The sequence below is a fragment of the Pelophylax lessonae genome (assembly GCF_965119305.1).
Source record: "Pelophylax lessonae genome assembly, chromosome: 13".
Classification (NCBI taxonomy): domain Eukaryota; kingdom Metazoa; phylum Chordata; class Amphibia; order Anura; family Ranidae; genus Pelophylax; species Pelophylax lessonae.
Window position 1 is genome coordinate 50666159 of NC_138780.1, and position 23159 is coordinate 50689317.

A 23159-nucleotide genomic window follows, 5' to 3' on the forward strand; every position below is an offset into this window, starting at 1 on the left:
AGAAATGGTTAATTGGGAGCGACTCAATCCCCAAGAGTTAACCTGATTGAGCAGTAACAATAAATAGTTTTATATAAAACAGATAGGGCAGCATAAACCAATATGAATACAATAATAAAATAAATACCACACATTATACATTTGAATGTTCTAAATAATATTTAACCACTTTACCACCGGAGGATTTTGCTGTCTTATGTCCAGGCCACTTTTTGCGATTCGGCACTGTGTGAATTTAACTGACAATTGCGCGGTCATGCAACGCCGTACCCAAAGGAAATTTACATCCTTTTTTTCCCACACACAGAGCTTTCTTTTGGTGGTATTTGATCACCTCTGCGCTTTTTATTTTGTGCGATATTAATAAAAATATGTGAAAATTTTGAAAAAATAACAATATTTTTCTACTTTGACAGTTAAAAAAAATATCCAATATATTAAATTTTTGTCATATTTAGGGCAAAATGTATTTAGCTACATGTCTTTGACAAAATAAAATTCTTAATGAGCGTATTTTTAACCGCTTTATGACCGGAAGGTTTTACCCCATTCCTGACCAGGCCATATATTTTGCGATTTGGCACTGCGTTACTTTAATGGACAATTGCGCGGTCGTGCAACACTGTACCCAAATTAATGCGTTATAAACAAAAAAAGAGCGACAATTTTGAAAAAATAACAATATTTTTCACATTTTATTATATGAAATTCCCCCCCCCCCCCTAAAAAAAATGTAAAAATCAAACTTTTTTATCATTTTAGGCCAATTTGTTTTCTGCTACATATTTTTGGTAAAAAAAATCGCAATAAGCGTATGTTGATTGGTTTGCGCAAAAGTTATTGCGTTTACTAACTAAGGGAAAGATTTCTGTCATTTTTTTTTTTTTTTTTTTAATGAGTAATGGCGGCGATCTGCGTTTTTTTTTTTTTTGCGGGACTGCGACATTCCGGCGGACAGATCGGACCCTTGACTGACATTTTTGACACTTTTGGGGGTACCAGTGACATTACTACAGTAATCAGTGCTATAAATATGCACTGTTACTGTAAAAATGACACTGGCAGGGAAGGGGTTAATTTTTATTGGAGAGGGAGGGGTTAATGTAAGCCTGGGGGGGGAGGTGACTGAGTGACACAAGGACAGATCGCAGGTTCAGCTATGCTGAACCCTGCAATCTGACCCTGCCTGTCACTTAGGAGATCCGCCCGCTTTGTTTACAGAAGCTGGCGGATTTCCACACTAGATCCCCGACGATCGGGGAAGAGCAGCGGTGATCACCGCCGCTCCTCCCCTGGCCTGACTCCCGCTGTAACTGAATACAGCGTGAGCGAGCCTCTGGCGGCGTGCGCGCGCCGCCGAGAGAGGGGAATGTCTGGTGACGTAGGTCTATGTCGTCAGACGATAAAGAGCCACTTTGCCTCAGTACAGTCAACGTGACTGGTCGGCAAGTGGTTAAAGCTGCTCTTCGGTCACTTTTTCATCTTTACATCTATTAAATCCTCTGCCCTTGTTGTCTTAACTTTGGATAGTAAAACCTTTTTTTTTCTGTCAGTAAATACCTTAATACCTTATACAGCCTTCTTCCTCTTTCTTGTCTGGTTATTAGCCTAGACTTATGACATCATACACAGCTCTTTCTCTAACCCCCCTGAGAGTTTGCCAGAAAGGGAGGGAGGGATTAGTTATAGGAAAGCCAAGGAGCTGGAGGGGGCTGGATGAGGACAGAGATAACAGGAATCTGCAGAGATCCATGAGAATTCATCAAGAGAGGAGAAATGTCCAGGCAATCAATGGTGTGTGTGTGTGTCTTGTCCGTGTATATGTATATATATGTGTGTCTATATATGCCTCTGTGTGTCTGTGTATATCCAGGAAGTGAACAGTCAGTAGCTTCAGCTTCCCACAGTTAAAATGGCTGCAGCCAGACTTAGTGGAGGGAAATTTCTGCAGCATATTTGGCAAGCACACCTTTCCATTGTGGAGCAGTTTTAACACACCTCTATGCTCATCAAATGCTTCAAAACCGTGCATAGGTCATTAAGGGACCGTTTTTAACATTTGTAAAACGCCCCATACTAAAGCTCATTGATGTCAGTCTGACGCCCATATTAATGTCATAACAAATGCTACAGGAGTGTTTGTTAAGCGCTAGAAATTTAGTCAAGTGTGAACAAGCCCTTAAATTACTTTGCATTCAAATTTGCATACAGTGTTTAGATTACAGTGAAATTCTTCATTATTTACATGTTATATTTTCTAAGATGATGATTTCACTGACATTTTATTTATTTATTTATTTTTATGCCAGGAATCATTAATAGACTGGTGCGATGAAAAAGAACTTAACTTGATTCTAACAACAGGGGGAACTGGCTTTGCTCCAAGAGATGTTACACCAGAGGTGAGAAACTTAAAAGTATAAACTTTTGCATGTATTAATATTTGTTTCTCAACATGGTGGTGTAAAGTGGAAGCTACCATTGCTGACCTTTTCTTTTGAAAATACTAGTTGGACATCATGCTGTGGCTCTTTATTATTTTTATTCACTAACTTGAAGCATGGACCGTGGGCTATACTCTCCCTTTCCTGATCTACAACTACTGTACTAGTATAAAACACTGCGCTAGTATAAAACATGTTTATATTGTATTTTGATTTGTGCTAAAACCTTGGAATGGTGCATTGGAGTGATAACACTCCCTAAAATCAGCTTAATTTTTTTTTTTTTAAGTTAGAAAATGTATTTTAGTACGATACCTTCATTCTCTTGTACACTGCAACTCAGGTAATCAAATGACTGAACTGTTTAGTAGTAAAGTGCCCATAAACCTGGAGTATTCAAGAGGCCATGTCTGCTTCCAGCTATGAGGTTAAAGTGTTACTAAACCCACAACTGTAAAATCAGTCTGTATACACAGTAAAGCATGCTTGTTATACTCAGTGTGGAAACTAAGAAGTTAATCCTCTGCAATGTGTAAAAAAGCAGTTTAATCCTGTCTTCTCTGATCCAACCCTTCTTCCACAGTCCCCAATCCATTTCTTGATAGAGCAGAGCCTTGGGGGCACTCTGCACATGCTCACTTTGGTGTGTATTGCTAGAGAGTTTTGTTTTTTTCTTGGGAGGGTGCATGTGATTGACACAGGCCAATCAACACTGTCCAGTAAGAGGGTTTAGAGGTCATGCAGCCTCATAGGCAGTCAGGGTAGAATGAAAACTTCTACTACAAGCTTAAACCAGACATTTGTAAAAGTCATAGGACTGCTATATACTGCTGATGAGAAAAGGTATTTAGAAGTTTAGATTGACTTAAATAATTGCATTTCAATGTTCTGTGTACTGTGAGAGACAAGATATAGTGAATGCAGGCTCCTTGGTTTAGTAAAACTTTAAGGTCAGCTGCAACATCCCTTCCACCATGATAGAACTCCAACTTAAAGGACAAGTTTATGAATTAAATAAGCCAACATCACCTCAGCTACTTACCTAATGTTGTTGTAAAGTCAGAAGGTTTTTTTATTTTATCTTAATGCATTCTATGCATTTAGCTAAAAAACCTTTTGTGTGCAGCAGCCCCCCTAATACTTACCCGAGCCCACCTCTATCCAGCGATGTTGCAGGAGTGTCTCAGCTGCCCAAGACTCTCCCTCCTGATTGGCTGAGATGGCAGCACGGCGCCACTGTGGGGGGACTGAACAGGAGAGAGGGGCCAGGAGCAGCGAAGAGGCACCCAAGAAGAGGAGGATCCAGGTTGCTCTGTGAAAAACCACTGCACAGAGCAGGTAAGTATTACGTTTGTTAATTTTTTTTACCAAAAACAACTGAGACTGTACAATCACTTTAATTTTTTAGACTTCAGCGGCCTCCTTTGTTGTCTGCATATGGGCCAGTAAAAATCTGGAGCCAAGCTGGCTGCACCTTGGCGCTAACCTAGTATAGGCTTAACTGGAGCATTGTTCCTACAGTACAGGTACATCCTATGGGATGCTATTTTACAGGTTAGAGCAGTGATAGCAGTGCAGGAAGATAACAGAGGACATTGTCACCTGACAAGATGTATAGCAGGATTACCTGGTATTTTTTTCAGTTATTGAACAGATATAACAAAATACATCCATTGGTATATTTAACACTCCAAAAGTAACCAAATAAATGAAGTTCACTGTTAGTGTTTGCATACACTATAAATATACACTGCAGGTATGTTTTGTTGCAAACACTGTTAAGGTTTATTTAAAGAGGAAGTAAACCCTCCTCTGCAACTTGTACCTATAGGTAAGCCTATGATAAGGCTTACCTATAGGTACTGTAAATATCTCCTAAACTTGTACCATTTAGGAGATATTTACTTTGCATGCAGCCAGTGACATCACTGGCGCATGCGCTCTGAAGGAACGGCCGCTCGTGCCGTTCCTTCAGAGCCCTGTGCCGTGAACGTCGGCTCTCGCGCGCATGTACAGGAGTGACGTCATCGCAGCTCCAGCCAATCAGATGGCCAGATGCCGCAAACCTGGAAGAAGGGCGACCGAACAGGTCACCTGTGGGAGAGGTGAGCGGGCGGCACTGCGGGGCTTCGTTCTAAGGTAAGTATATCATAATGAGCTAGTTTGCGATGCATACTATCTCATTATGTGTTTGTCTTTCAGGTGTTTTTTTTTTTTTTTTTTTTATTTTTATTTTTCTGAGGTTTACAACCTCTTTAAAGTGGGAGGTCTGCGAGCTACTATGTGTGTTCACAGAGGTAATCAATCACGAAAAAAAGCTGCTGGCACTGTTCGCCTTCCCATAACAGTGTTTGGAGTGTATCAAACCATATAAAATTGTGCCACGCTCTATTATGTGTGTTAAATGAAAAAAATAAATCATAAATAATATAACTAAGTGTGTGAATATATGTGCCACTTTACACAAACCAAGTAATTCACGTATCAAAAATTATTTCACATAAAAATCAAACTCGATACATGCATTTCCAGTGCTTTAAAATGTAATAATCAAAGTAAGGTGCAGTTCATAGAGAGTGTGATATAGCTCCGTCAGCCTATCACCATCCACATAGAGTTCTTTTCAATCCACCTGCTCTATTTTGGTGCTCAAGTTTGCAAACAGTGTATCACAGTAAAGTGCCCCCCCCCCCTTCAGATGAACTCTCACCTTAAATAATGTGACCTTACAATTAAGTATGGTCAATAAGAGCTTTTTAGCCTCTCCGGGGGTACAATCAGTGTTACCTGGGTAACCTCAATGCTTTCTCCTCGTGGCGTTTACCCGACAGTGAGCCGGTAACATCTAAGATTTATGCAAAGAAAACACCAATAGTGCTTATACCCTTAAAAAATAAAAACTCTTGCTTCATTTAAAACACAGACGATTAGGTACTCGCATTTCCGTGGTGCTTCCAGCGCACCAGGCTATACATGCAAAAAACTCCTTATGTCTCCTTTCGTTCACACAAACTGTTACAGCATACTTCGGACAGCTAGCTCCATGCTGGGTCCGGGTGCTGTCACTGTCTTGCCCTTTCGCAACACGTGTCGACACAGGATCATGTGTCTTCCTCAGGGAGAACACTGATTGTAACCCGGGAGAGGCTAAAAAGCTCTTATTGACCATACTGAATTAGTATGGTCACATTGCTTAAGGTGAGAGTTCATCTTAAGGGGGGGTCACTTTCCTGTTAGGCCCCTTTCACACATACGGTCCGTTCAGTTCATCAGTTCAGTCACGTCAAAATGTATCCGTTTTCCATCCGTTTTCCGTCAGTTGTCATCCGTTTTTCGTCAGTTGTTCATTTTTCATCCGTTTTTCGTCAGTTGTTATCTGTTTTTCATCCATTGTCATCCGTTTTTCATCCGTTGTCATCCGTTGTCATCTTTTGTCTTCCGTTTTTCATCCGTTGTCATCCGTTTTTCGTCCGATCCGTTTTTTTGACGGATGAAAAATAGGGCATTCATCCTTTCATAAAATCGGACATTGACGAGTGGATGAAAACAGATGTTAACTGATGATCATCCGTTGTCATCCGTTTTTACATAGAGATACATTGATGTCCGTTTTTGATCCGTCAACAGATGGAAGAAAAATGGACAAACAGACAGCATGTGTGAAAGGGGCCTTAAGGTTTACAGTGGGGCAGCGTATACATAAAGGAAGGAATCTAATAAAACTGGAGCAGAAAGAATCAAGTGCAGCTGTGCATAGTAACTCATAACTTCTAGCCTCAGCTTGTTGAGTTAGGCTTTGAAAATAAAGGCTAGAAGCTAATTGGTGGACATGCTCCATGTTCTCAAAAACAATAAATCGGCGCAATCAGCAATATGCGATATGTTATACTAGATACGTAAATCTTGATTGCAGTTTAGATAAAGTGTCTTTCACTGAACACCGACCAAAATATAACAAAAATTTTTTGGCACTGCATTGATTTTTTGTTATCATGCTCCATATTTTGTCTACTCCAGTCTTAGTAAATTCCACTCAAAATCTTTGCAGGGTCTTGTGAGTGTGTTAAAGGTCATCTATCCAGTTACATTTCCAGTGAAGTTTCCTAATCTCCCCCTGGCAGTCTGATATTCACCTGTCCCCAATCTAGTGAGATATCACCAACAAGGCCGCAGAACAACTTGTCACAACCTTCTGAGCCAGGCCCATGCATGCTCCATTCAATGCTGGACACCTGTTGTCATCTATGTCTCACTCTACAGGTGAGTATTCGATTAGCAAGAGAATCTCCAATATAAATGCTATGTGAAAGATTCCATATGGTGGTTCTGGTAACATCGCAGGAAACCTGTACCAAGCACCATACCAACAAGGGTGCTCAAGTCTCCCCCCCCCACCCCCCCCCGATATCCAGTAATAAATTTAACAGAGGAGCTGACCTGTGTCCATAGGATATGTCCCCAATTGTAAACCCCTTCTATACTACTTGGTAATCAGTCAAACCCACTGAATATTTTTATGAATAATTAAAGTGAAACTAAACTACATCTGGACACCTCAAACTTAAAACACTATTTAATAAATGTTTAATATTCAAGGAAAACTCACCCATCCAACCATGTCTGCATGGTTTGTTTTGTTGGGAAAAACACACCCCTAACATTTCTAGCCATGGCCATTTGAGAAAGGGCGGATGTTTCATGTAGCATTTATTTTCTGGAATCCATTTGCCCTTAGCTCAGGCATGCAGGTAGGATGGTGTCCTTAGCTGAGAAAGCCCATCTTCCCTTCCTTCAGATAAAAGAAAATAAATGGCCAGAAAGACTACTGGGATGTATATCATAATTTTGGCCTGGGCCAGAACCATGAAGTTACTGAAATGGAAAAAAAAAAAAAAAACAAGAAAACATTATATACCTTCCTATCTATTCAACAATGTTAACAGCATAAGGATTACAAATAGATAATGTTGATTAAGAGAGTTTCAGCTTTAATACCACTGATTGTTTGGTGCATTAAAGCATTCTTTCTCTTTCGTTCACTGACTGACACAGCTTCATGTCTTCTAGACCCTTCGGCTTATGCTGCTCTCTCTTCGGGAGTAGAACTAGGCGGAAACATTTTTGGTTACGTCCCTGAGGCAGTCCCAGGGGGTATACCATCACTTCCTGCTATATGACTTCAGTTTTTTTCTGCCTAGTCAGGAGTAAGGACCTGGCTCTCTGCTATGATCTGCCGTCCTGGCATTTTTTCCTTTTTAAATTGAATTGTTTTCCTTTTCTTTATTATTTTTGTTCCTGTGTGAACTACAATCAACAGCTGGACTGGGCGACGCACTGGATATCCTAGTTCCGTATAGTCTTCCTAGTCTGGCTTGTGAGTGTGACCCAACTATTAGCTCCGTGCTAGGTCAGCCACGACATATTCCTACTGGACGGGGGGCTGGCCGGCGAGTAAAACATCTTGCGAGGTCGCATAGCCCTGGTCGCGACAGCAGTCACGATCAGAGTCACAGCGTACCTTGGGCTGCAGCGCCCCCATTCCAAGATTGTGCGACGGAGTGCTGGGAGTGGTGCCACCTGATACGAAGGTGTGGTGAGTAGTGTCCCCCCTCCTTTCTCTGGGAATTGCTGGGGTGGTTGCGGGCCCTCTCTGGGGATGGTAGGCCCCCCTCTGTCCTTCCTCCCCTCACATTTCCCCCCCGCTCCCTAGCGGGGTTCCCCTGCGCTGGTCGCCCTCAACTGCCCCCTGTTCTCCCCCCTTAGTCCCCTTTTGGGGGGCACGGGGTTTTTTTGGGGGGGAGCTTCACTTGTACTGGGCTGGAGGGCGGTCGGGTGTATGTCGCTGACGACCCCGTTTTGGGGGTGCCTGTACCTTTGGTGCTGCGGGGGTTGTTCCCACCTGGTGGATTTCCATTTCCCTAGGGTCCAGCCGTAATTTTGTCGTGGATGGTGTTCACTGGCGTCGGCAGCCATGTTTGTGTAGTCCAATGGACATGTTTTGGGTTTCCCATTGTAAATAGCGGCGGCCATTTTCTTGTAGTCCGGTGCAGTGATGTGCTGCAGGGGTCTCTAGTGTCAGCACTTCCTCTTCCTCTTTGATCGCAGTGTGGCAGGCTCTCCAGCTCTGGGGTGGTGAGTTCTAGTGGGTATACGATCCTTCCCCTGCTATATAAAGTGCCGTGGGTGCGCTGATTCTTGTGGGGGGCTCCCAGCGGCGTCCGGGGGGGGGCTTCTATAAAAATAAAAAAAAATAACCTTTTCTTTTTGTGCACAGTGCGGCGCTCTGATTAACCACGGAGACTCTGGAGCATGCATTACCACCTGACCCACTCCTTGAAGCCGCGGGACCCTCTGGGTCTCAGTCTGCCCTGGCAACCAGTTAAAGGTTGATATGGCCCTGCAAAGGCAGCCTGCCAGAAAGCGCCCCATGCCTTTACCCGTATCCTCTGTCTCCTCAGAGGTGAATTTGGCCGCCGCGAACGAGAGTCAGCCCACTGTGTCTGCGTCCGTGTCCAAGCACCCTGAATGCTCTAACAGTAAGGACGAATCCTCCTCCTCTGCAGCTGTGCATGTAAAAGCGCTGGTGGAGGCTTTGACTGTGTCAGTGCAGGAAACCTTAAAGTTGGAGGACTCTGCTGATGCTGAGTCGGCGATGACGATGCAGTTTGGCACCCGCAAATCTTCCAAGGTGATAAAGGTGTTCCCTTTTCCTGCCTATTTCGATGAGATTGTCACTAGTCAATGGGGTTCCCTGAAAAAAATGATTAGAATACCTAAGCACTTTGCGAGGAGATATCCTTTTGAGGAGTCTCTCCTGAAGAAACTAACAGTTCCACTGTCGGTGGACTCTCAGGTTTCCAGACTAAATAAGGCCATGCTTTTGCTGTTGAAGGATTCTCCATCCTTTAGAAAACCTATGGACAAGAGAGCTGAGGCTCTGGTCCATTACCTTTTCACTGTGGCATTGTTGAGGTCGGTGCTTGCTATCACCTTGGTATCCTAGACTTTAACGCAAAGGGCAAAAATTTTCAAGCCAGGATCTGGAACAGGGTCAATACCCTCCTGAGCTGGCAAAGCTGGCGGATCAGTTGATCCAGGTGCTGCAGTACATTTGTGATGCATCTTTGGATGCGGCCCCCTTGGCCGGCAGGGTATCTGTGAAGGCGGTGATTCTTCGCCGCATGATTTGGTTGAAGTACTGGTCTGCCGACCAGGCTTCTAAGAAGGTGCTGACTGATCTACCTTTTGTAGGTGACCGTTTGTTTGGTGCCTCTATGGAAGAGATCATTTAGGGCCTTATGAGAGGTAAGAATACATTACTTCCGCAAGTTGTTAGAGGCAAGGAAACTTGTCGTAAACGTGGTCCTTTTTTTCTTGGCTCACAAATGGTCCTTTTGTCCGCCTGGGTCGCAGGAAAAGGGTTCGAGATCCACCCGTAACTTTGCGGGAGGCTCCAAGAGACTGTGGAAGGGTAAGTCAAAACGGGCTCTACCGGTTCCGCAGACCAGCCTTCCCCAGCCTGAATGGGCGCCCTCACCCACATCTGAGGTAGGCGGACATCTTCACCTTTTTCCGGACCCGTGGACCTTGTTCATTCAGAACAAATGGGTCCACGAGTTGATTCAGTTCGGTTACAAGATCGAGTTTTGTTCCTTGCCTCCGGCAAGGTTCTTTCCTCCCAACTGCGCCTATCCCATGATTGGCTACAGGAGCTCTATGGGGCAGTGCAGGACCTGTTAGCACAAGGAGTCATTGTGCCGGTTCCAGAGTTGAAACGTTTTCAAGGTTTTTATTCAAATCTATAAAACTGTGTGAAGGCACATGGTCCTTGATATATACGCAATAATTGGTGACCTGCTGCCCCTTTAAATGTGTGAGATACACAAATATGAACAAATCAAAATATGAAAGTAGGCGCTGGTTCAGATAACAATCTATCAAAAAACAAAAATGTGAATGTGTCTGAATTTGTTTTAATAAATCCCCAAATCAATCAATGGTATGTATAATTTGGTGCAATAAATCAGTCTATAATAGTCAGTGATCTTTCAACACTGCTAGGGTAAACTAAAATTACCATAAACATAAATGTGCAATAGATATAGAAATCAAATAAATATGACTGATACATTGAAATAATCCAAAATAATTAAGTGCTTAAATAACACAATTAAGTGAAATGCAAGAAAGTGAATCAGATGGAAATCCAAAAAAGTCCACATAATGTGTCCAACACCGTGTTTGAAAAAAAGATTTAGAAAAATCTACCTAGTTAGCTGTAATATATGATATGGTCACCAGAAGCCAGCAGGTCACTAGGACTTCTATTGCTTCACAGATTATCCCGACACACTGTATATGGGCGATCTCCCTTCTCTCTTTCCTTTAGTGAATGCTGGTTACACCTTTAACTGACTCCCAGAAGGTGAACCATGGATATCTCTCCAACAATGCCAGATAAAGGGAAACAGGAAGCACAAATAGTGCAATCCTGTTTTTATTTAAATAAAAGTAGATAAAAGGATGCGCGCTGCTTACATGTGAGAGTGCCCAACTGGCACAGGTAAGGTTCGCTAAAGATAAGATGCTGCCTCCCTTCTGTTAGAGGGGATGCCATACACCTCCACCTAATCATCCCGTGGTCGGGATGCCAAATGGAGCAAGGGTCCGCAGTCGCAGGACGATCTGATCTGATCCTGTCGGGGTATGAGGGGGTCTCTAATATGGTGGCTCCACTCCCTGGCGCTTCGTTTGGAAAAGTCCTTTCATCCCCTGTATTGGACAGTGATTTCCACGGATGCCAGTCTGTCCGGGTGGGGAGATGTCTTGGGAATATACTCAGCTCAAGGTGTTTGGACTCAAGAGGAGTCCAGGCTGCCAATCAACATCCTGTGGATTTTGGTGATCAGACTTTGTCTCAGTGGAAGGATCCTCTGCAGTGATGCCTGGTGAGGATACTATCGGACAATGCTACGGCGGTGGCATAGGTCAATCACCAAGGGGGCACAAGGATCAGGGAGAATGGTCCCTTCATCCGGCGGGGTTTCATCAACTGTGTCTCCGGTGGGGGACTCCTGATGTAGACCTGTTTGCCTCCCGTATCAACAAGAAGGTGCAGATGTTCGTGTCAAGTCTCGGGATCCTCTGGCCAATGCCGCAGACCAATCTTCCATCCTGCTTTACAGTAGCTGGCTTGAACGGCTTGTCTATTGAAAGCCAGGTGCTGAAATGAGTTTAAGGTGTGTCTGAGGTAAATTCAATACAAATAAACTTTAAATTTGTGGTACCAACATCCCTTAACTTGGATAGAAGTAAAACTCTGAGTTTGCAGAGTACTCGTATAGATGAGAGAGGGGAGGGCTTGGTTAAACCAATTTGGGTGGGACTTTACCGGTACCAGTCAGAAAGATGAATAGAAAAAGGGGTTTAAAACATTGTAGCTTTATTCAAAAAGTTAAAAAATTCATCTTGTAAGAAAACTTTGATGAATGTTGTAATACATAGGAACATTAAAATCATAAAAAAAAAACACATATATACATAGACAGTAGAATGTATCATATGAACAGATATGCATATACATATGGGACCATATAGCATCAATTGGCCGATAGTTGCTCAAAGTGAATATGCCATTGGTTCATCCACTCTGGCAGCATTCAGCGCCCAACATGTTTCGCCGGAGGCTACTTCAGGGGCATTTAGTACAATATAATAATGGTCGTAGTACTGCATGAGACATGGAACAAAGAAAGTGTAGGTTCACATATGAATGGTGATACATGCCAGATACCGTGCGGGTCCCCAGGGAAAAAGAAACCCTTTACTGCTGAGAGAGCTCCAACCACCGGAGGGTCCACCAGAACAGCGTGCACGTGTGGGGGCAAACGGGGGCGTAGATACATGCTGGGGGGGCACGGGTGCGGGAGCGGGTATTGATATAAGAAGTAAAACATATAGCTGTGTGATAGGTCACAATGTATGGTGTCCAGAATGCATGCAACATGCAAATCAACCAAACAGGATAATATCTTCATATGTGATACATTCAGAATATCATAGCATATTTTGTAGAAGAGAACGTGGGGAGGACAACTGCGAATCGCCTGCTGAGCAGGTAACACCTCTGCAAGGCAATATACATAAGGATAAGATATGAAACAATAATCAGGGCTATTTAATCCAGTTTAGTCAGCATATGGATAATAAGAGCTGCAGTGTATATTAACAAGGAAAAGAAAAACGAAAAACGGGGGAAAAAAGCCAGGTGCTGAAAGCCAGGTGCTGAAGGACAGAGGGCTGTCGGAGTCAGTGATTCCTACCCTGTACAAAGCTAGGAAATCTACTTCCAGGAAAGTTTATCATAGAGTTTTAAAGGCGTACATTACTTAGTGTGAGTCCCGGTGGGATTTCTCCCCATTCCTTTTCTGTGTCTTATTTGTTGGATTTTCTACAACTAGCTGTAGATCAACGTTTCGCTCTGGGCACCATCAAGGGGCAGATTTCCGCCTTGGCCATATTTTTCCAAGGGCCGTTAGTGGCAAAGTCCTTGATTTACTACTTTTGTGCAGGGAGTTTGTCATCTGGCTCCTCTGGTGCGATCCCTGGTACCTCCGTGGGATCTCAATTTGGTACTGCCGGTGCTTCAAAAGCCTCACTTTGAAAACATTTGTGAACTTCCTCTGCTCACTTAGTCGCAGAAGGTGGCCTTTTTAGTTGCTATTACTTCTGCACGTATTGTGTCGGAGTTGGCTGCGTTGTCCTGTCGGTCACCTTACCTGGTGGTTCACAGGGACAAAGGGGTGTTGCAACCCTGTCAGGCGTTCCTCTGGGTTTCATTTGAATGAAGATATTGTGTTACCGTCCTTATGTCCTAAGCCGAAACAGCCTAAAGAAATTGCTTAATATTCCTTGGATGTGGTCAGGGAGATTCGGGTGCACCTGGCGGTTCGGAAATCCGATTCTTTGTTCTTAGGGATGGACCTCGTAATCTGCTGCGACCAGTTGCAGATGGATCAGACGGTGGTGCAGGCCTATTACATTAAGGGTCAGGTTCCTCCTTTCCCTGTCAAAGCGCATTCTACGAGGGCACTTAGTGCCTCCTGGGCCTTCCGTCATCAGGCGTCAGTGACTTAATTGTGTAAGGCAGCTACGTAGTCCTCTGTGCACACGTTCACAAAGTTTTATAAGGTGGACGTACTTGCATCTTCTGATGCTGCGTTTGGCCGCAAAGTTTTGCAGGCTGCGATTGCAGAGGCTCCCGCCTCTTGAGGGTGTGTTTGTTCTGGTAGTGAGGTCCAGTTGTTCCTGGTTCAGCTCCTGGTTGGCTATGTTTAGCCCTTGTTGGGAATTATATGTTTTGCTGTGTTTTTTCCACCCCTCATGTTGATCCTGCTTTGGGACATCCCAAGGGTCTAGAAGGCATGAAGCTGTGTCCGTCAGTGAACGAAAGAGAAAACTGGATTTTTGTCTTGCCATAAAATCCTTTTCTCTGAAGTTTACTGACGGACACGAAAGGATTTTACGGTAAGACAAAAATGCAGTTTTTACTGGAAACTGTTAAATAAAAAGCCTCTATGCAGCCCCTTTGCTGATCATTAATAGTATAATAATATTACCAACATCGCATGTCTCAAGAAAAAAAGGGAGGGGGGGGGGTGTGTGAGTGCGATGTCCCTATTACATACCACATATACTTTTCCATTGGTTTGGTTAATATGGACATTGCCCTCACCCCCCCTTTTTTTTCCTTTTTTTTTCTTGAGACATGTGCTGTTGGTAATATAATTATATTACAGTTCTTCATTTCTTACCATTGTGGGTTGTCTACAGCAGCAGTCCATTTTCAATCACCTAGTTCTTTTGGCGCGAGTGATTCTACCACATTACAGATCATTAATAAGTAATACAAAAATCCATTTCTTAATAAATATCTTATATCATTATGGGAGATTCACGCTTCAAAAAGTATTTGTGTTTCATTAGTTCCTGGACAATCCGTAATCCAACATGTTCATTTTGTGACAATGGTGGTTGTAATTATAATATGAGTAACCCCTTTTTCACATGACAAATGTGATGCTAATTTGTTTGTGCTAATATACAGCAATTGTCCCATATATCAGATGCAGGCGTACTTGTATAGATTAACAATATGTCCATATCAAAGATGCTCATACGAACTGTGAATATGCAGGTGATTCCTTTTTCATAACCCTTAGGCCCCTTCTACACAGGGTGGGCTCTGTTAGAGTCCATCTGCTTAGCAGGGAACCTGTCCACTGATCTCTGTTGAGCATGCGGATGGCTGGTCCGTGTCTGCTCCTTTTATCCAGAGCGGACACAGGCACAGCCCACTGTTCTCTATGGGTATGGGTATTTGCATGTAAATGGACCACCTGACAGATGAGGAACAGATCGACATCTGTCTGTTTTTAGCAGACAGGATCAGATCTTGGCGGGTGTCACCTGCCACTCAATAGAGGAGACTGTAAGGTCTGATTGGGTCTGGCTAAAGAACTGACAGGCGGACCTGATTGGTCCGCTAGTGTGAAAAGGGGCTTATCGTTCATTTTGTATGGTATTCATGTGTTGGATCTCATTAATAACATGCCATCTATTTCCTGTGGTAATTAAAGTAAATACTTCAAAGTACTTTAAAATTTTGTTTTCTTTTAACATTTGATTTTGGAAAAGGTTGGATGGACTTTCCCATGCAAAAAAACACATAGCAATGTTGGAAATTAATTTGTTTAAGAAAAAAAATTGAATTGCGTTCTGCTCATTCAAATTTTCTTGTCACTGAGGTTGAACGTGAGCTTTGATTTGAATGAACATTGGTTCACTAACAATTAGAAAATTGAACGAATGTTCTTAGGACAAGCAATTTAAAGCAAAATTGTGTATGGCCAGCTTAAATCTGCATTACGTGAACTTATCTGGCAGGCTCAACAGGCATTTGTGGGACTTTGAAGTGGGAATAAGAGAATTCCAAAAACAATATTTCTCCAGCGCTCAAGTGGTATGCGGGAAAGTAAATGTTCTAAATGGTCTTTGTAGCACAAAAATAGGTGGTCTTGCTGCCTACTCAGGACCAAGGGTATCCGAAAAACACTGAAAGACAACAACAGGAGAAGAGCGCACCGACCTTGTGCATTGCCACTAAGAAAGTTTATTAAAATCCAAATAGCATACATTATACTCACAAACATAAGATGTATACATGTGTAGCAAGGTTTCCAGGCCTATGGCCTGATGTAGGTCTGCCATTAGTACCGGAATCCTCTCCAGCCCATGTGAGCTGAGTCCCCAAGTGTGATAATTGAAACAGTGACAACTCCGGAATCTTTGTGGTTTTTATTATAAATTAAGGGGATGGGGGAAGGGAATGAGTGGGATACTCCTTTAGGCTTGAACGAATTACAATTGGGACCTTGATCCTGGAAAAATGCACGTTGGCACTTTCTTGACGCTAGCCAGCGCCAGCCAACGCTCACTGACTCTGAGAACACTTTGTAAAACAGAGGAAGTGTTGAATCCCTGACCTATAGTCCAGTAGATCCAAGACTGAGAACTGTAGAACTCCTGACACTGCTTCACTGTGTAAGTCTTTGAATACATTCCCCCGCTTGGCACAGCTTGAGGTAGTATTTTGTAGAACTCCAGATAGCTAACACTGTAACTGGCACACACAATACAATCCAGGGCCCAGACTGCAGGTGCCCTCTTTGCTCCTTGAACTCTTCAGGGTCCACTGACTATGTACCCCCTTTATACTTCAGGGTCCTCAACCTAGGCACCCCCTTTTACAGCTAGCTGACCTTGGATCCCCGAACCTCTTCCGGAGTGGTCCCCTCTGACTCTAGGCAGACCCTAGGGGCAATCCGCAGTACTCACGACCTGTGTAGGCTTTCCTGGGACTGGACCCCTCTCTCTCTCCGCAGGCTCTCAGCATACGGATCCCCCTCAGCTCAACTCGGCACTCTCTGGATTCTCAGGTGACACCCCAAGACATCCACCTTCCTCGGACAGGAGGAGAGACAGCCGCACTCTCCTTCCTGGGACTCTGCTCCCGCCAAAGACTCCTTGCCATGCACTCTTTCCCCCCCCCCCAAACTTATACCCACTTCCAGAATCTCTTGCAGCGTAATCTGCCTTCTGGGGTAGTTACAAGCTGGGATGTGTTCCCTGATTGGGCTTCCCACACTGCCCTATGAGAAGCCTCTCTCAGGAGCCAGTGGGGATACTTCTTCCTTCAGCAGGCACATCTGGAAGCCATGACAACCTGACTAGATAAATCACAGCCCTGCTGTTAGGCAGGTATAGTTTTACCTAGCACCTATTTGTAGGGTGCTACACATGCATGTAATGTAATTGGGAACAAGTCGCCTCCAGACCACTTCTATACTGCTGTGGTCTCAGAGTGACGATTTTGGCTCTGAGGAAAAGGGTTCTCCCTCGAAACGCGTAAGCCAAGTCATTGTGGACCCCATCACGCCATCCAGCAGTATAGAAGTGGTCGGGAGGTGACTTGTTCCCAATTCCTATATGCATGTATACATCTTATGTTTGTGAGTATAATGTATTCTACCTATTTAGATTTTAATAAACTTTTTTAGTGGTAATACTCAAGACCGGTGCGCCCTTCCCCTGTTGTTGTCTTTGGGAGAAAGAGAAACCTGTAAGTTTTTGTAAGTAAGAATTAGGTGCTGAAACATATCTTTTAATAGGAGGCCATAGTTCTACTTTAATCCACATTCCTGCAGGCTTCCTCTCCACTGTTTTCAGAAGGGAATCAGTCCCACTAAGCCATTCTCCTCTTCTCTGGTCCTGTTTCCACCCCTCTCGACAACATCATCACGTACACTGCAGGACCAGTGACCACAGCTGGTCCTGCAATGTACAGGATGAACTTGGGGGTTTCTTCATGTTTTTAGGTAGGAGAGAAGACCAGAGCTCTGGCTGCATGGATTAAAGTAAGTGTGGCTTTCTGTTAGATTCCCTTTATACAAAACAAGCATCATATCCCTGGGTATGCTCAGTGGGATAAACTGACTTTATTTTTTGGACCTGTAATTTTGCTTTAATTAAATGTCCAAATTAACATCCAAACCTGCCTACCTTAATGATGTTCAATAGACCATGAGTATTCATAGACCATGACTTGTATCTTTAGGTGATTAAATATTGGCAAAGCTGTTGAGGACACGCCTGCGGGTGCCTCCCTTAAAAGCCTACCCCACTCTGTGAGTCTTCAGTTTTTTGCTAGTGTCCTAAGGTGATGGACCTCTTCTTCTGTTAATTCCTGTTGCATAGGGATGTAAATGCATGCCTTTCCTGCTACCCATGATGCTTTTCTGATCTTTAGAAATCTGCTCCTGACGTCTGCAGGTAAATGGAAACGTCCAGAGATCTGGTCCTCCACAGCTCTCTGGTTCTTCCCTATGAGCCCTGCAGCACATTTGAGCATTTTCCGGGATACCCAGTATGTGCATGGATTTTGCAGTGCATGCACAATGGCCGTTAGTGGGTAAGCTGAAAACCTTCCATGTTTTTATGCGTGTTTTGCATTTGCTCGGCATGTTCGCAGCTGAACTGACGGGCTCTGCCAAGATCGGAAGGCTGGGCAGAGGCCATGGATGTGTGCCCATTCGCCTTAATGGCTGTGACTGGTGGGATTAGGAGGCAGGGCCACTTAAATGTCAACGCACAACCCCCCCACACCTGAATCGCACAGGAAAGCCTTCCGCATTCCTGGGCATTTTTGTATTGTACGATTTTCAGCCTTATTAATTTGAATGTGCTGAAATCGCACAAAACGTAGTGCATGCACCACTTTACAAAAATGTACTGCACCAAATTGTATAGTACTGCGGTTCCATGCTATCTGGGTCAGGCAAAAGTACTATGTTTGCAGTCTGTGTTTGGGTTGTCTTTAAGAATTTATTGCACACTCATTTTGAGTGGTGTGCAGAAAACATGTCCGGAACGCTGCTTTCTGGTGTATACCAGCCCTGAATAAATATATACCCAATGATATTGTGAAACATAAGTTTGTAAGTGTGACCGAGCCCTTAGAGTCCTAATGAGCTTTGGATCACTTCCGTATAGCATATACTCTTTCTGCTGCTTCTGCAGTCTGGAGATTTTCTATGTGCAAACTGAGAGAGCTACTAGAGGTCTTTTGGGACAACAAAGAGTGAATAAACTGAGAATAATTAGTACTAACAACAATGCTGGAAGTTGGAAAATTTTCTATGCTGTTTTATCTGATGTATAAGTGTAATACTGGATTATATATCATAAATAGACCTCAATGTAAGTAGACTGGATTTTTTTTTTTTTTTTTTTGCGGTTTTGAATATTTTTCTATATGATTTTTCACCATTATCATACTGCTGCTCTGCAGACGCACAGCATAATATGCCTACCTTCTATAGCAAGTCTTACTAACTAGAACGCTAGGTTACTGACAGCATATCTTAGCAAACCCATCTCTACTTATAAGATGTGTGCATTAAGTTATGCTGGTTTTCAAGGAGGAGTCTTCAAGTCTTTTTTTTAAACACCCTTGTTCACAAATGGAATTTAATAAGCCTGTATTCGATAAGGCTGATATATCTGTTTTACTTTTACTGCATCTTGTTTCTTATGTTTCTGTAAATGCACACGATAACTTTAAACTTAAATGGTTTGTATTTTCATTTTAATTTTTCTAAAACCAGTTGTTCTGGAAAAATCAATAATAAAGGGCCAGGCTATCCAGATCATCGTATCCTCAGCAATAGCTTTTGAGGTCATACCTGGACCCTGCTGGACCAGATACAGTTGTGCTCATAAGTTTACATACCCAGTAGAATTTTTGATTTCTCGCAATTTTTTAGAGAATATGAGTTATTACACAACTTTTCAGTCATGGTGTTTGGCTGAAGCCATTTATTATCAATCAACTCTGTTTACTCATTTTAAATCATAATAACCGGAACGAAAAGTTTACATACCCCATTTCCTAGTACCATGCATTGCCCCCTTTAACATCAATAACAGCTTGAAGTCTTTTGTGGTATTTGTGGATGAGGCTCTTTATCTTCTCAGAGGATAAAGCTGCCCATTCTTCCTGGCAAAAAGCCTCCAGTTCCTATAAATTCTTGGGCTCAATTGCATGAACTCCACGTTTGAGATCTACCCAGAGGTGCTTAATGATATTGAGGTCAGGAGATTGAGATGGCCACTCCAGAACCTTCACTTTATTTTTCTGTAGCCAATGAAAGGTTGACTTGGCCTTGTGTTTAGGATCATTGTCATGTTGGAATGTCCAAGTACGTCCCATGCTCAGCTTCCGGGCTGATAAATGCAAATTTTCCTGAAGTGGTTAAATTTCAAACCAGAGAACTTACCGAATTGTTCAATGAGGTCCAAGGCCTACGAGAGGTTTGGGTCAGAGTCTGCCAAATAGAGTATTATATCATATCTGCATAGAGCCCCACTTTTTCAATCAGGTCACACCACTGCAGACCGTAGATTTCGGGAGAGGATTCGATTATAATGGCTATTGGCTCAGCCGCTAGAGCAGACAATAGTGGTAAAAGAGGACACGCTTGGCAAGTACCACGAGAGAGAGAGAATACTTCCGAGGTCCAGCCATTGGCCAACCCCCATGCCTGTGGCTTCATGTAGAGAATTGTTATCTATTTAATAAAGTTAGGGCCAAAACATCAAAGACCGTGCCATAGAAATGTCCATTCTACTGAATTAAAAGGCTGGGCTACGTCTAATGAAACTACTACTCTCGCACCAACACAGTCAAGAGTTGCTTGCAGGTTCATGAAAAGGCTTCTGGTTTTAAAGTCAGTATTTTTTAAGGGCATAAAACCTGTCTTATCTGAGTCAACTAAAGATGTAATGACCTTGAGTTGCAGTGCCAGAATCCTTAGCAAGGATCTTAATATCTGTTTGCAACAGGGAAATGGGACGATAGAAGTCTGGCATAAGGGGGTCTTCGGGATAGGGACAATGAGTGCCTCGCATAGAGTCTGGTAATACCCAAGTTTCAAATGTAGCCTTCTATAACTCCAACTGTTTGGGAAGCAGAATTTTAGTGTAACGTATATAGAATTCAAGAGGTGATCCATCAGTACCTGGGACTTTGGCAGGCCTAAATTTAGAAAGAGCAACTTCAATTTCCTTCTTGGATAATGGGGCTTCTAGCAATGAGATCTCTTCCTCCGATAAAACAGGAAAGGAGGAAGTAGCTTGCAAAAATTCAATTAATGATTCAAGAGTGTAGTTTACCTTGGAGGCATATACTTTCGTAACGTAACTGGCAAATTCTGCTGTGAACAGAGACACCCATCTCTTATACTGTAGAGCCTTCAGAAGTTTTTAAATAGGAGGCCTTAAACCCATATGGGCTACAGTATCTCAAAAAGTGAGTACACCCCTCACATTTTTGTAAATATTTTATTATATCTTTTCATGTGACAACACTGAAGAAATGACACTTTTCTACAATGTAAAGTAGTGAGTGTACAGCTTGTATAACAGTTTAAATTTGCTGTCCCCTCAAAATTACTCAACACACAGCCATTAATGTCTAAACTGCTGGCAACAAAAGTGAGTACACCCCTAATTTAAAATGTCCAAATTGGGCCCAACTAGTCCTTTTCCCTCCCCGGTGTCATGTGACTTGTTAGGGTTACAAGGTCTCAGGTTTGAATGGGGAGAAGGTGTGTTAAATTTGGTGTTATCGCTCTCACTCTCTCATATTGGTCACTGGAAATTCAACATGGCACCTCATGGCAAAGATCTCTCTGAGGATCTGAAAAAAATAATTGTATCTTGCTGCACACTGAACGCATCTTTTTTAACTAAGTTTGTGATATTTTTTGATCTATTAAAATCCTATATACTACACTATGAGAGCCCCCTTTTATCTTTGGTGAGCGAGTATCCCAGGAACACCGATTCTTTGGCTGTTTATATGATGACCCCATAGAAGAAAAAAGATTATCCTTTGGGGATTTCACATCTCTTGGAGATCCATTTTAGCGATTCCATAGTGATCCCACAAGCCACCCATCTAATTGGATAATATTTGGAGGTGCCCTACAGTGATCAATTATACCAATAACGCTCGATTGAGTGTTAATGGAGGTGAGCAGCCATTACACATAATTTTGGATTCCAAGCTCACGAATCTTCGCACTGGGTTATCACTAGAAGTGTGTTTTTGTCACCGAATCACTTATGAACTTTCATCTTCTTCATTAATTGCAATACCGCACTTTTTTGCACATTTTTGGGACTTTGCAATTTTATGCGATTTTTATTGTTATATATAATTTTGATTTTGTTCTTCATCATTATTTTATATCTGATGCTTATGGGCACTTTATAGCAATATTTGATTGGATTATCATTTGGCACCAATATCTACGTACACTTTCACTTGCACTTTATTTTGTCATTTAGATGGTCATTTTGCAACTTGGAGTTGCAGCTCATCACCATTTTTTTATCACTCAGATGAATTCTTATGGGGTTTGATCTTATATTTATTTAGGGCCACTTCAGCACTTGTATATTGTTCATAGCACCTTTATATTGTTCACATCGCGATAGGAGGATTATTGTGATTATCACCATTATACATTGCTACTCATTAGCACCTTTACCTATTTTTTGCTTATGCACGATTGAGCACAGATCACTTTATTGATCATCACTACAACACTTTATTTATTTATTATTACTATTTAATATTGTATATATTATCATTGCTTTTATCATCACGCTTTTTTTTTTATATTCGATACATTGTTCTACCATTAATTTATTTATGGTCCACCTATTTTAGATATCTAGCGCTGATTCTCCACTTTCTTATATCAAGACTATACAGTGGTTTAACAGGACAGGTTCCACTCAGAACAGGCCTCACCATGGTTAACCAAAGAAGTTGAGTGCACATGCTCAGCGTCGTATCCAGAGGTAGTCTTTGGGAAATAGATGTATGAGTTCTGCCAGCATTGCTGCAGAGGTTGAAGGGGTGAGGGGGGATCAGCCTGTCAGTGCTCAGACCATACTCCGCACACTGCATCAAATTGGTCTGCATGGCTGTCGTCCCAGAAGGAAGCCTCTTCTAAAGATAATGCATAAGAAAGCCCGCAAACAGTTTGCTGAAGACAAGAAGACTAAGAACATTTACTGGAACCGTGTCCTGTGGTCTGATGAGACCAAGATAAACCTATTTGGTTCAGATAGTGTCAAGTGTGTGTGGCGGCCATCAGGTGAGGAGTACAAAGACAAGTGTGTCTAGCCTACAGTCAAGCATGGCTGTGGGAGTGTCATGGTCTGGGGCTGCATGAGTGCTGCTAGCACTGGGGAGCTACAGTTCATACAGAGGGAACATGAATGCCAACATGTATTGTGATATACTCAAGCAGAGCACGATCCCCTCCCTTCAGAGACTGGGCCGCAGGGCAGTATTCCAATATAACGACCCCAACACACACCTCCAAGACGACCGCTGCCTTGCAAAAGAAGGACTGGCCAAACATGTCTCCAGACCTAAACCCTATTAAGCATCTGAGGGACATCCTCAAATGGAAGGTGGAGGAGTGCAAGGTCTCTTAACATCCACTAGCTCTGTGATGTCATCATGAAGGAGTGGAAGAGGACTTCAGTGGCTACCTGTGAAGCTCTGATGAACTCTAT

General features: G+C 42.8%; 1 protein-coding gene across 20 annotated transcripts in view; it reads left to right on the plus strand.

Moving 5' to 3' along the window:
- The window catches only part of GPHN (gephyrin), an 868578-nt gene that overhangs the window by 315828 nt on the left and 529591 nt on the right, over nucleotides 1-23159 (plus strand). For all 20 annotated transcript variants that reach the window (XM_082242578.1, XM_082242574.1, XM_082242561.1 and 17 more), the window contains exon 4: nucleotides 2310-2402. In XM_082242578.1, the coding sequence (XP_082098704.1) occupies nucleotides 2310-2402 (93 nt within the window). The remainder of the gene's footprint in view (nucleotides 1-2309; nucleotides 2403-23159) is intronic.